The sequence below is a fragment of the Musca autumnalis genome, unplaced genomic scaffold, assembly GCF_047663935.1.
Source record: "Musca autumnalis isolate F117 unplaced genomic scaffold, ASM4766393v1 scaffold_2, whole genome shotgun sequence".
NCBI lineage: Eukaryota > Metazoa > Arthropoda > Insecta > Diptera > Muscidae > Musca > Musca autumnalis.
Window position 1 is genome coordinate 110,095,161 of NW_027411755.1, and position 13,133 is coordinate 110,108,293.

The window sequence follows — 13,133 nt, forward strand, 5'->3', positions numbered from 1 at the left end:
ATTACCGAAATTATAAGCTTTTGAATTTTACCAATTTTTTCAGTAACGCAAAAAATGAGTTAGAGATAGAAAATTCAACAAATTATTAAAAAGAGTATTTTCATTTTCATACAAAATTACCGGCAACTACGGATTGTTGTTGTATTCTCATAAGTATGCATGTAACAGATTTAAATTCTATATTGTCCTATTCGAAATCTATAACATTAATATAAAACAATACCTTTTTGGTTTCGCCGGCGAGATAATGTCAGTTGCTGATGTTCTTAGAAATGCCTAAAATATATTCACCGTAATAAGATGAATGCATTTGAATTCTGAAGTTATATCTGAAGTCGTAAGAATCTCTTGTTCCATGGACCCTTAAAATCAATATCCGTACATGGACTACGAAGTTTATAAAAAAACTGTGAATAAATATAAACCAATAGTAGAGACGTTTTAGACTTCAAAACTACACGGGACATTTCACCAAAATTACGCTGGAGAAGTAAAACGAAAAAGTAATTTGATAGCCAGGATAGCTGCTCCCAGTCTAAAAATGGTCGAAACCTGTGATATTTGCTTAACATGAATTCGTTTTGTTTCGATGTCAGGTTATTATCTAGTAAACGTCCGTTATTAATGATTTTAACTTACAAAATTATATGTTTTTGTAACTACTCGGTAATCCGGACCGGAGACGGAGAGTATTTTACGTCATTTTTCTAAAATTATGTTTTGAGGGGCAATTTTGCATTATCTCCGATGAATTCCGACTTTTAACAACTATCGATATTGTTTAAATGTATTTTTTTATTGTAACAACTATAAAACAAACAAATGAAATTGTTGTAAAATAAAAAATGAGTAAATTGGTTAAAAAGTTACAGAATAGGCCCCCTGGCGTTTAATTAAGATTAACCCCCTGTTTTTGTAACTTATTTTTATTCGTTCGTCTATATTCGTAATAATTTAGGCATCCATAGCTCAGCCCGCAGATGACATGCAGACCTAATTTTTCGTAGACGCGTTCCATATATGGTTAAGAATTCTTCATTTAAAATCAGCGCTCCACATTTCCACTAAGGCGAGTAAATCGATCTACAAATTTTGAAAATTCGTGTGAAAAGAATAAAATTTTTTACAAAACAGGGGGTAAGTGTTTTGATGTACATATATTAAAATTTTATGACAAATAATATTGTAGAATATTTTGATCGGATACGATAACATTTTACAGGCGTTTTTAAACGATTTTGAAAAGAGGGACCAAAAGGGCCCCTTTTTGAAATTCGAAAATAGTAGATTGTTGTCCTGGTACAGAGCGCTTGATGTCGGTAATATTGCCGAAGACACAATATACTTAAAATTAAATGATCCCAAGGAATATTAACTAAAATATTTCAAAAAATGGTAAATGGCTCTAATGTAAACATGTATTTTATATGGCTTACAACATTGTAGATCTACGAACAATGGACAACAATTGGAAGACCAAGAGAACGTATCGATAAAATATTGTATGTATTATTATTACTTTATTGATCTACTGTATATTGGAATGGTATATTGGCAATCAATTTTATCTGTTTCAAAAACTACTTATAACATTTTTGTCAAATAGGATTTGAACATAATTTTATAATTTTCGGTTACTGTTTAATTTTATTATTTGTTTGCCTAAATTTGTATCTTGAAACTGAAACCAAAAATGGCAACAGTTAAATTTCGCCATCTTATTGATATGGCAATTGGATCGCCCGAACCTGGACATGTGAATTTCTATGCCCTACATTGCCTTCTAAGCTGTATAGCCGAGAAGTTAAATTTGCTCGATGATCCCATTGTATATTCAAAATATGAAACATTGATTATATGTTCTCCATCAGCCAAAGCATCCAATGGTAAGGATAAAATGAAACTTACAAATAGCAGTTTAACAATTTGATTGATTCTTCGTACTTCAGCAGATCTAAAGAAAATCTTCAGCTGTGGAGTACGAACAGAGGGGGGATCCGATCCTAACGATCCAAATGAACATGATTCGAAATCAAAGGAATCAGTGGCAGAAGCAGATCCGCCTCCTATAGATTTGACGGTGGAACAAGAGGAAGCTCAAGATGGCCATGTTGTTACCGATATCGACGCTGAAGCGCAGATTACCCAACCGACTGGAACGGAAAATGTCAACGAAAACGCTGAAGTGATACAGAGTAATAACAGTGAAACGCCATCCATAATATCTAACAAAAATGTGGAAGAAATAGGAACAAATGTGGAGACTAATGACCAATTTATCCAACATTCTACGAATTCTGAAATATCTAAATGGGAAATTCTTGAAAATAGGTTGGGACGATTTGATAATCTAATTGATGGGGTTATGATAATGAAAAACCAACTGTTGTTGGCAATCGAACAACAGCTTCTATTGACGTTTCTTACGCTTACCAAAAAGCCAGATACACACAAAGTACGTCAGCTTTTAGAAACAACGCAGGCCCTTCGTATAGCACGTAAACAAAATATCAACATCGATAGTACTCAGCAAGTCGATACACCAGAGACCCAATCTTTGGAGTGGCGTTTGTCCGAATTGGAATTGGGAGAAGGTGCAACAGAGCAGGATATTTTAGAGGTCCAGTCTTCATGCACGCGAGGCAGTGAACCTAGTACAAAATCAAATCATCCCAGTCAACACGACCTAGAGGGTTGTTTGTGCTACTCTCCAGGAAAAATTCTCGATCAATTATTGGAGCTAAAGGGCGATTTTTGCATACTGACTAACAATGTGAATGAGGTCACTGCAAGATTGGTGCAACAGGAACGGCAACAAACCTTTGTACTTATTCAAGAGCTGCAAGAACATATGCGAGATGTTAAACTCAATATTAACAATATAAAGGAAGAATTGGAACGAGCGGACATCCGTCTCAAGAACAACACACTGAACATTGAAAACGTTAAAAGAAGTATTGATTCTCTCATTGAAGAAAAAGTGAATAAGGCTGAATTGGAAATTATGCTGGCCGATAAAGTTGACTATAACCAATTGCAGAGAAAAGTTTCATTGGACCAACTGCTCGAAGTGCAGTGTCGCATCGATAAACGTTTCTGTGAAGCCTTTAAGCAGATCAAGGACAATGACAAAAAACTTGAAGATACAGCGGAAACGTTGCGTCAGACCTTGGGCTTTGCTTCCATTGAAGGTGTATTGCTGAATTTCAAACAAACAATCGAATCAGAAATTTTAGCACTTCGTGAAATGCTTCAAAAATATATGGATTCTACCAACGATGACTGTGCTGCAGCCGGGGGCCGCGTTAAAGTTTTACAGGACCTGGCTTGCTTGTCGTGTGATACCACATGCGTAATGCGAACAATGGAGAAGACAAAAGTGGCAAAACTGCCAAATGCTCATGCATCGCAAAGTTTAAGTCCCGTTATTACCTACGAATTGGGCGCCATACGCAAAAATGGATTTACGCAGGCAAGACATGCTGGCGGTCCACACACAACGAGCACTGCTCGTGAGCGTGTCGAAAAGGTTTTGCTAAGTGGAAAGTAACACTGGATCTTTTCCTGATGGCTCCAAAGCTCAAGAAGAAATTTTATTTTATATTTTAACTCGTTTAGAATTTACTGTTACAAAATAAAACTTTGGAAAATATATTTACATCTTTGTTCCTGAACCTGCAAGAGTCTACTATCTTGAAATTTTTATAATTTTTTTCATTTATAAATTTTACAGAGATTTCAAAAAGAGTAGATTCTTGCAGGTTCTGGAAGAGATCGACAGTATACATTTGTAACATTGAAGGTTTCTGAAGAAAATGGCTTTGTTCGATTCTAGCTTGGACATTCAATGCTTTTGACAAAATCGATTTATTAATTCATCACGTGTAATCAGAAGCCATGGTAGAACAATACAAGTTAACAGCAATACCCAGCTGGCTGAAATTGGCTATAATGTTATGCTTGGTTTTACATTTACGAAATCCACTTGATTTCAACTGTCAATTCCTTTGCGTATACGTCAATTGAAAACTCATCTGAAATCCATGTACAGCGGTTTCACTACCTCATACCCCTCGCCTATAAAGTCGAAGTCACCATGTTGAAACAACGCTAGTGTGTGGGAACTCGATCCAAGAACGCCTAATTTCATGAAATTATTTCATAGAAATCGCTCTAGTATGGGCCAGGACATAGTAGAGCAAAATCATTTTTTCGAATTTCGAAAAAAAAATTTCGGCACAAATGGGCACAAACCTAGCACAATTCAGCACAACTCAACTTTTTTCGAAATTCGAAAATTGCAATTCCATCGGATACCACATAGACACAGCTAATGTTTGGGTTATTAACCCAATAGAAAATCGAGTCTTCGATGACATTTTCGTCGACGATTCATTGATGAAGTTCCGAAATTGTCGTGCACGACATGATGCATGACAATTTCTTGCAATGTGTCACCAGAAAAAAAAACAAACATAATCAAACAAAAATATGCTATGAAATAGTTGTACACATATCTAGGAATTGTAAATATTTCAATACGACTGAAATCGGTCAAACATTGAAGTTTGGATTAAAAATACGCGACATTTTTCTAAACAGCTGGACTTTAAAACAATGATTTCGTTTGTTTCTTTAACATAGGTTGAAGCAATCAATCAGTTAAAGGTAATATTCATTAGACATATACGCAAAGGAATTGGCAGTTGAAATCGAGTGGATTTCGTAAATGTAAACCAAGCATAAGTGTATAAATGACGTACATATATTCCCAGCAAAAAAATTTTGGAAGTTGTGCAATTGGAGTTATGATTTCACAACATCTTTCGATGTAGTCCAACAGAGTTATGAAAAATGCACTCCGTTCGATACATTTTATAAGCAGTTGCTGTAGAGATCCCTACAGAAAAAAAACAGATCCCTACACATTTCTTCAAAAGATAAACAAGAGTGTATACATTTCGAAAAATTTGTTATAAAATAAAGAAGTAACAACTTAAGTTGCGAACATTTTTGCGGTAATTCACGAGACAGAAATTTTTAATGGAGTGTAGTTGGAGTCCATGTCGAAAGCTGAACTAGTGAACAAGAGGAAGCTCAAGATGGCCATGTTGTTACCGATATCGACGCTGAAGCGCAGATTACCCAACCGACTGGAACGGAAAATGTCAACGAAAACGCTGAAGTGATACAGAGTAATAACAGTGAAACGCCATCCATAATATCTAACAAAAATGTGGAAGAAATAGGAACAAATGTGGAGACTAATGACCAATTTATCCAACATTCTACGAATTCTGAAATATCTAAATGGGAAATTCTTGAAAATAGGTTGGGACGATTTGATAATCTAATTGATGGGGTTATGATAATGAAGAACCAACTGTTGTTGGCAATCGAACAACAGCTTCTATTGACGTTTCTTACGCTTACCAAAAAGCCAGATACACACAAAGTACGTCAGCTTTTAGAAACAACGCAGGCCCTTCGTATAGCACGTAAACAAAATATCAACATCGATAGTACTCAGCAAGTCGATACACCAGAGACCCAATCTTTGGAGTGGCGTTTGTCCGAATTGGAATTGGGAGAAGGTGCAACAGAGCAGGATATTTTAGAGGTCCAGTCTTCATGCACGCGAGGCAGTGAACCTAGTACAAAATCAAATCATCCCAGTCAACACGACCTAGAGGGTTGTTTGTGCTACTCTCCAGGAAAAATTCTCGATCAATTATTGGAGCTAAAGGGCGATTTTTGCATACTGACTAACAAAGTGAATGAGGTCACTGCAAGATTGGTGCAACAGGAACGGCAACAAACCTTTGTACTTATTCAAGAGCTGCAAGAACATATGCGAGATGTTAAACTCAATATTAACAATATAAAGGAAGAATTGGAACGAGCGGACATCCGTCTCAAGAACAACACACTGAACATTGAAAACGTTAAAAGAAGTATTGATTCTCTCATTGAAGAAAAAGTGAATAAGGCTGAATTGGAAATTATGCTGGCCGATAAAGTTGACTATAACCAATTGCAGAGAAAAGTTTCATTGGACCAACTGCTCGAAGTGCAGTGTCGCATCGATAAACGTTTCTGTGAAGCCTTTAAGCAGATCAAGGACAATGACAAAAAACTTGAAGATACAGCGGAAACGTTGCGTCAGACCTTGGGCTTTGCTTCCATTGAAGGTGTATTGCTGAATTTCAAACAAACAATCGAATCAGAAATTTTAGCACTTCGTGAAATGCTTCAAAAATATATGGATTCTACCAACGATGACTGTGCTGCAGCCGGGGGCCGCGTTAAAGTTTTACAGGACCTGGCTTGCTTGTCGTGTGATACCACATGCGTAATGCGAACAATGGAGAAGACAAAAGTGGCAAAACTGCCAAATGCTCATGCATCGCAAAGTTTAAGTCCCGTTATTACCTACGAATTGGGCGCCATACGCAAAAATGGATTTACGCAGGCAAGACATGCTGGCGGTCCACACACAACGAGCACTGCTCGTGAGCGTGTCGAAAAGGTTTTGCTAAGTGGAAAGTAACACTGGATCTTTTCCTGATGGCTCCAAAGCTCAAGAAGAAATTTTATTTTATATTTTAACTCGTTTAGAATTTACTGTTACAAAATAAAACTTTGGAAAATATATTTACATCTTTGTTCCTGAACCTGCAAGAGTCTACTATCTTGAAATTTTTATAATTTTTTTCATTTATAAATTTTACAGAGATTTCAAAAAGAGTAGATTCTTGCAGGTTCTGGAAGAGATCGACAGTATACATTTGTAACATTGAAGGTTTCTGAAGAAAATGGCTTTGTTCGATTCTAGCTTGGACATTCAATGCTTTTGACAAAATCGATTTATTAATTCATCACGTGTAATCAGAAGCCATGGTAGAACAATACAAGTTAACAGCAATACCCAGCTGGCTGAAATTGGCTATAATGTTATGCTTGGTTTTACATTTACGAAATCCACTTGATTTCAACTGTCAATTCCTTTGCGTATACGTCAATTGAAAACTCATCTGAAATCCATGTACAGCGGTTTCACTACCTCATACCCCTCGCCTATAAAGTCGAAGTCACCATGTTGAAACAACGCTAGTGTGTGGGAACTCGATCCAAGAACGCCTAATTTCATGAAATTATTTCATAGAAATCGCTCTAGTATGGGCCAGGACATAGTAGAGCAAAATCATTTTTTCGAATTTCGGAAAAAAAATTTCGGCACAAATGGGCACAAACCTAGCACAATTCAGCACAACTCAACTTTTTTCGAAATTCGAAAATTGCAATTCCATCGGATACCACATAGACACAGCTAATGTTTGGGTTATTAACCCAATAGAAAATCGAGTCTTCGATGACATTTTCGTCGACGATTCATTGATGAAGTTCCGAAATTGTCGTGCACGACATGATGCATGACAATTTCTTGCAATGTGTCACCAGAAAAAAAAAACAAACATAATCAAACAAAAATATGCTATGAAATAGTTGTACACATATCTAGGAATTGTAAATATTTCAATACGACTGAAATCGGTCAAACATTGAAGTTTGGATTAAAAATACGCGACATTTTTCTAAACAGCTGGACTTTAAAACAATGATTTCGTTTGTTTCTTTAACATAGGTTGAAGCAATCAATCAGTTAAAGGTAATATTCATTAGACATATACGCAAAGGAATTGGCAGTTGAAATCGAGTGGATTTCGTAAATGTAAACCAAGCATAAGTGTATAAATGACGTACATATATTCCCAGCAAAAAAATTTTGGAAGTTGTGCAATTGGAGTTATGATTTCACAACATCTTTCGATGTAGTCCAACAGAGTTATGAAAAATGCACTCCGTTCGATACATTTTATAAGCAGTTGCTGTAGAGATCCCTACAGAAAAAAAACAGATCCCTACACATTTCTTCAAAAGATAAACAAGAGTGTATACATTTCGAAAAATTTGTTATAAAATAAAGAAGTAACAACTTAAGTTGCGAACATTTTTGCGGTAATTCACGAGACAGAAATTTTTAATGGAGTGTAGTTGGAGTCCATGTCGAAAGCTGAACTAGTGATGGGAAGGCAACATAAAAAATTTAGGATGATGAAAGAAAATCAGATGCGCTTGGATTAAATCGGGAACGGAGGAAGTAAGCTCAAATGTGATTGAATTCAATGGAAACTTTTTTAATTTGTGTTTATATTCTTTGTGTTCTTGTTTTACACAAATAATAAATGCATTTTATTTATTCTGGGATATTTCGCATTGGCTTGCACTTTAATTGCATCTTTGGACTGATTAAAAATGCAATTCGAAGAGTGCCTCTAAATCAGTGTTCACCAGCGAGCTGCTACTGAGAGCAAATTATCGTAACTTTCAATCCAAAACACACGGTAATGTATGCTCAGTTGCTCTCAGTACGGGCTCGCTGGTGAACACTGCTTTAAATTCAATCCAAAACACTACATCAAAAGCTGTGATTTGGAGTGCATCCTAGCTGCGCGCTCTCTTGTAAAATTCATAAGTGAATTCATAGGAAAAGATTAACTCCAACGGCAAATGAACCGTACACTTGTAGTGATCCAACTGCATCCGCGGATGCAAACTTTTTGCTGGGTTTATACATCGCGAAATTGCGCATATGTTTTATTATTTGCAGAAAAATTTATATGTACATAAATGCAATATTTTGTATGTTATTAAAAAAATGTCAAAAACATGTTTATGTACATATGTAAATAAAATTATCTTTAGGAGGGTCGTTGGTGACAAATTACAAGACATTGTCTGCAAAAGGATCGTTAACGAAAAGTAGGGCTTTTGTCTTCGAAGTCGTCTTCGACGACAGCTTCACTTACCCTGTCGCCCAAGTTGTCGTGCATGAATACTGGGACACTTGTGTGAAAAAGTCGTCAACATTCTCAAAGGGCTGTCTGCAAGGAGTCGTGAACGATTTGGAAATGTCGTGTACGATTCATCAATGTTTTCTTAAAGACACTTTCTATTGGGAAGGATTATTTAGAATTGTTAGCTTTAAAAAGTTTGTACAATTTTTACCGCTTTAACACATTTTACCCGAAAAACTGTTGAAAAATGTTTACTTCTCCTTAAACAAAAATGGCGCTGAATGACGCTCTCTTCAACCCTTCGTTGGACATATACAGTGGCTGTAACTGAAAATGATGAAACCTGAAATAAAAAATATAAACATTGATAACTTGGAAACTAATTGAGATTTTTCAACAATTCAAAACACAATTTTGTAGGCTGAAAAGTTGTGTTTAAGATGGCATAGACAAATTCTTAATTTACAGTACCGTTATACTAAAATTTTACTGGAAACAAAAAATGGGCAATTTAAAAAATTGAGCATTGAAAATGATGCACAACAATAACCGATTAAAAATTACAATATTGCCCAACCAGCAAAAAATTTTGGAAGTTGTTCAATTGGAGTTATGATTTCACAACATCTTTCGATACATTTTATAAGCAGTTGCTGTAGAGATCCCTACAGAAAAAAAAACAGTTGGTTAATCCCTACACATTTGTTCAAAAGATAAACAAGAGTGTGAGTGTATACATTTCGAAGAATTTGTTATAAAATAAAGAAATAACAACTTAAGTTGCGAACATTTTTGCTGTAATTCACGAGACGGACATTTTTAATGGAGTAGAGTTGGAGTCCATGTCGAAAGCTGATCTAGTGATGGGAAGGCAACACAAAACAACTTTAGGATGATGAAAGAAAATCAGATGCGCTCGGATTAAATCGAGAACGGTGGAAGTAAGCTCAAATGTGATTGAATTTAATGGAAACTTTTTTAATTTGTGTTGTTTATATAATAAAGTCATTTGTGTCCTTGTTTTACACAAATAATAAATGCGTTTTATTTATTTCGGGATAAATAAAATGCATTTATTATTTGTGTAAAACAATAATACAAAGAACTTTATTATATAAACACAAATTAAAAAAAGTTTCCATTAAATTCAATCACATTTGAGTTTACTTTCTCCGTTCTCCAATTAATTCAAGCGCATCTGATTTTTTTCTTCATCATCCTAAAGGTTTCTTATAATGTAGTGATGCACAAAACAGTACTCTAGCGTAAATTTGTGTTTTATGGGTCTATCTTGTATTGCCACTAAACTTGAGTTGCGTTGTCAATTGTCTGCGCGACTGAGACGAAATGTTGTACCTTGAATGTCAACTCAACTGGGTGGTCGATAAACATGTTATCGATCAGTGTTTTTTCAAACTTGTGACCTCTATTCGCCAAAAAAAAAAAGCATTTTAAAAATAATTGCGCTTTGGATAACTCTTTTGTGTATTCTGGACAATATTTTAATATTTTGGCTGAGTTTTCGAGCAAATTTGGAAAACAACCCAAGATTGGAATATAACCTGCCCATTGAATCTTCGGATCGTCAAGTTTTATTTGCTGTCCCAAAAAATGATAAGTTCGGTGGAATTATATTTTGATGATGAAGAAAATGTACAGGACATTGCATCTATTAGAAGAAATTTGAGGGACAAGTCGAATCCATTGGAATTGCCATCTGCACTGTAAGCTGATGATCATGTGGAAAGATCTGTATAATCAGTAAATTATCTCAGGTTTAAGGCGTATTTTGGATTGCCAAAGGATGCCGTAGTTTACGTTGTGGAAACGTTAAAGGATGACTTCAAAGAAAGTTACAGATCAACAGGAATACCCCCACTTTTAAAAGTGTGCGCAGCGTTGCGATTCTTGGAGGACGGAAGTTTCCAAAAGTCCCATGGCAATGATTTCAACAATTGCATGGCTCAATCTACATTGTCGAGAGTATTGAAGGAAGTTGTCCACTTGATAGAGGACAAATTGTGCCAAAATTGGATCGTTTCGAAGTTGACAGAGGAGGAAAAAAAGCAAAATAAAAACCATTTTATTCAAAAACGAAATTTTCTGGTGTAGTTGGCGATATACAGTGACACAGAAAAGTATGCATACACCCTACAAAAATGCAGTTTTGGCTAAATCGTTGGGTTTTTTACAGCAACAACTGCACTGTGTGGCTCCTTGGTGACAAAATAACCATAATTACACTAATTTATTTTAATCTAATACGTATATTTAATACAATTAAAGAAATTCAATTTTCACAACACAGAAAAGTATACATACACCCCAAGGAAATACGATTATTATCGTAAAATTTATGGAATTAGTAGCAAAATTTATACATTTTTTAGTTTTGGCGAATGTTTCTGGGTGTCTGAGATATATTTTAGAGAAAAGACAATAATTTGTGGGGGTCAAATGCCGTTACTTAGGGTCAAATTTCATATATACCTCGTTAAAGCTGACCCTTGCTTAATTTTGGGCGTTTTTAGGTATTGTACTTTATAAAAAGCACAGATAGCAGATGGCAAATCTTGAGACCCTAGAAAGCTTTGAAGTTGTTTTTGTGCATAATATACCTTCCTGAACGTCGATAAATGCACGTTTTCCCTCAGATTTCTCAGAAAGTGAATAGATTCCGCTGAATTCTTGGTGCAAATGACATATAGATGGCCTTGAATTGCTTTGTAATATTGTCGGATACAATGCTTGGGCATCAATTGACTCAGAAATGTACAATTATACGAAACGTTTCGCGCCTATAGTAACGGTAATGATCACAATACGAAAACGACGTTGCTCACAGTACAAATTTCATGGTTTTTTGGTAGTGCTTATATTTTGTTGCTTTAGAAGCTTTGGGAACAGGTTTGTAACAAAATGTGTCACATTTCTGATTCAATTAATGCCCAAGGATTGTATCAGACCATATTGCAAAGCAATTCAATGCATTTTGTATGTAATTTGCGTCAGGAATTCCGCGGAATATATTAACTTCCTGAGAAATTTGAGGAAAAACGTGCATTAATCGACTTCCAGGAAGGAATATTTTGCTCAATAACAACTCCAAAGCTTTCTTGGGTCTCAAGATTTGCAATCTGAAACTAATTTTGTGCTTTTTATAAAGTACAATACCTAAAAACGCAAAAAATTAAGTAAGGGTCAGCTTTAACGAGGCATATATGACATTTGACCCTAAGTAACGGCATTTGACCCCCAAAAATTATTGTCTATTCTCTAAAATATATCTCACACACCCAGAGACATTCGCCAAAACTAAGAAATGTATAAATTTTGCTACTAATTCCATACATTTCACGATAATACTCGTATTTCCTTGGGGTGTATGTATACTTTTCTGTGTTGTGAAAATTGAATTTATTGAATTGTATTAAATATACGTATTAGATTAAAATAAATTTGTGTAATTATGGTTATTTTTTCACCAAGGAGCTACACAGTGCAGTTGTTGCTGTAAAAAACCCAACGATTTAGCCTAAACTGCATTTTTGTAGGGTGTATGTATACTTTCCTGTGCCACTGTATATGGAGGATGTTCGTCATTTGTACTTAAACTGAACCTACTGTATTTGTCACCAAATTCATTTGCAAAAGATTTGCTGCTGGACCACCACCAGTGTCGTTGAAGTTTATTTTATTTTGAGGCATTTTCTTTTTCAACTTTGCTTTAAAGTGAATCCAGACTCTGCCACTCTTCAGGTGTTCGTGTTAGAGGTTCATGGCTGTTTAAACTGTCCGAAATGGACCTCCACACTTCATCCGCTGTGGCTTTGGTTTCGCCAAAACTCCCGAACTCCTCGGGCTAAGTTTGGATTTTCACTCAGTTTATCAATTAATATTTCGAACTGCTGCTTTGTCGTTATTTTCACCACATTGATACACAAAATTAATTAATGATGCAAAGAATCAATAATTGTTAACAAAATGTTTATTTTTTCCTTCTATTTTACTTCTTTTTTTCTTCGAAAATGTTCACTGCAACTGAAAATTGGTGGTTGCTGAAAAACAGCCGCTTCGTCAACTGAGATTCGCAACTTCAGTTGAGAGTTGCCATACGTGGATCAATTTTGACAACAGGCAACGCCACTCAACGATAATTGTTATCGATGATCGACCCCTTATTCTCTTGCGCTCTGTCGTTGGCGAGACGTCAACGAAAGCACACAAGCACGGATGTACGAACTGTTTTTTAAATAGTGTTTGTACATTAGTATT

General features: G+C 35.5%; 3 protein-coding genes and 1 long non-coding RNA gene across 14 annotated transcripts in view; 3 read left to right on the forward strand and 1 right to left on the reverse strand.

Moving 5' to 3' along the window:
• LOC141394459 (facilitated trehalose transporter Tret1-like) overlaps window positions 1-13,133 on the reverse strand; it is a 54,691-nt gene that overhangs the window by 34,626 nt on the left and 6,932 nt on the right. For 4 of the 10 annotated variants that reach the window (XM_073968842.1, XM_073968837.1, XM_073968841.1 and 1 more), the window contains 2 exons: window positions 9,088-9,201; window positions 8,871-9,013 (listed from right to left, as the gene is read on the reverse strand). The exons of 3 other annotated variants lie outside the window; for them this stretch is intronic. The gene's annotated coding sequence lies outside the window, so the exon portion shown is untranslated. Of the gene's footprint in view, window positions 1-8,870; window positions 9,014-9,069; window positions 9,202-13,133 lie in introns of all 10 variants that reach the window. 3 more of the 10 variants (XM_073968835.1, XM_073968839.1, XM_073968832.1) reach the window with 1 other exon arrangement.
• Window positions 1,584-3,652, forward strand: LOC141393022 (uncharacterized). Of its 2 annotated transcripts, none has more exons than XM_073965973.1 (2): window positions 1,584-1,886; window positions 1,950-3,652. In XM_073965973.1, exons 1-2 carry the CDS (start codon window positions 1,694-1,696, stop codon window positions 3,548-3,550), a joined length of 1,794 nt encoding a protein of 597 aa, XP_073822074.1. In that variant the 5' UTR covers window positions 1,584-1,693; the 3' UTR covers window positions 3,551-3,652. The 2 variants fall into 2 exon arrangements, with proteins under 2 accessions (XP_073822074.1, XP_073822075.1); XM_073965974.1 differs by having other exon boundaries at window positions 1,953-3,652.
• On the forward strand, window positions 5,372-6,550 carry LOC141392361 (uncharacterized). The gene has a single exon (XM_073965310.1). It carries the CDS (start codon window positions 5,372-5,374, stop codon window positions 6,548-6,550), a length of 1,179 nt encoding a protein of 392 aa, XP_073821411.1.
• Window positions 10,000-10,904, forward strand: LOC141394468 (uncharacterized). The gene is made up of 2 exons (XR_012410430.1): window positions 10,000-10,582; window positions 10,634-10,904. It is a non-coding gene; the product is annotated as an uncharacterized lncRNA (long non-coding RNA).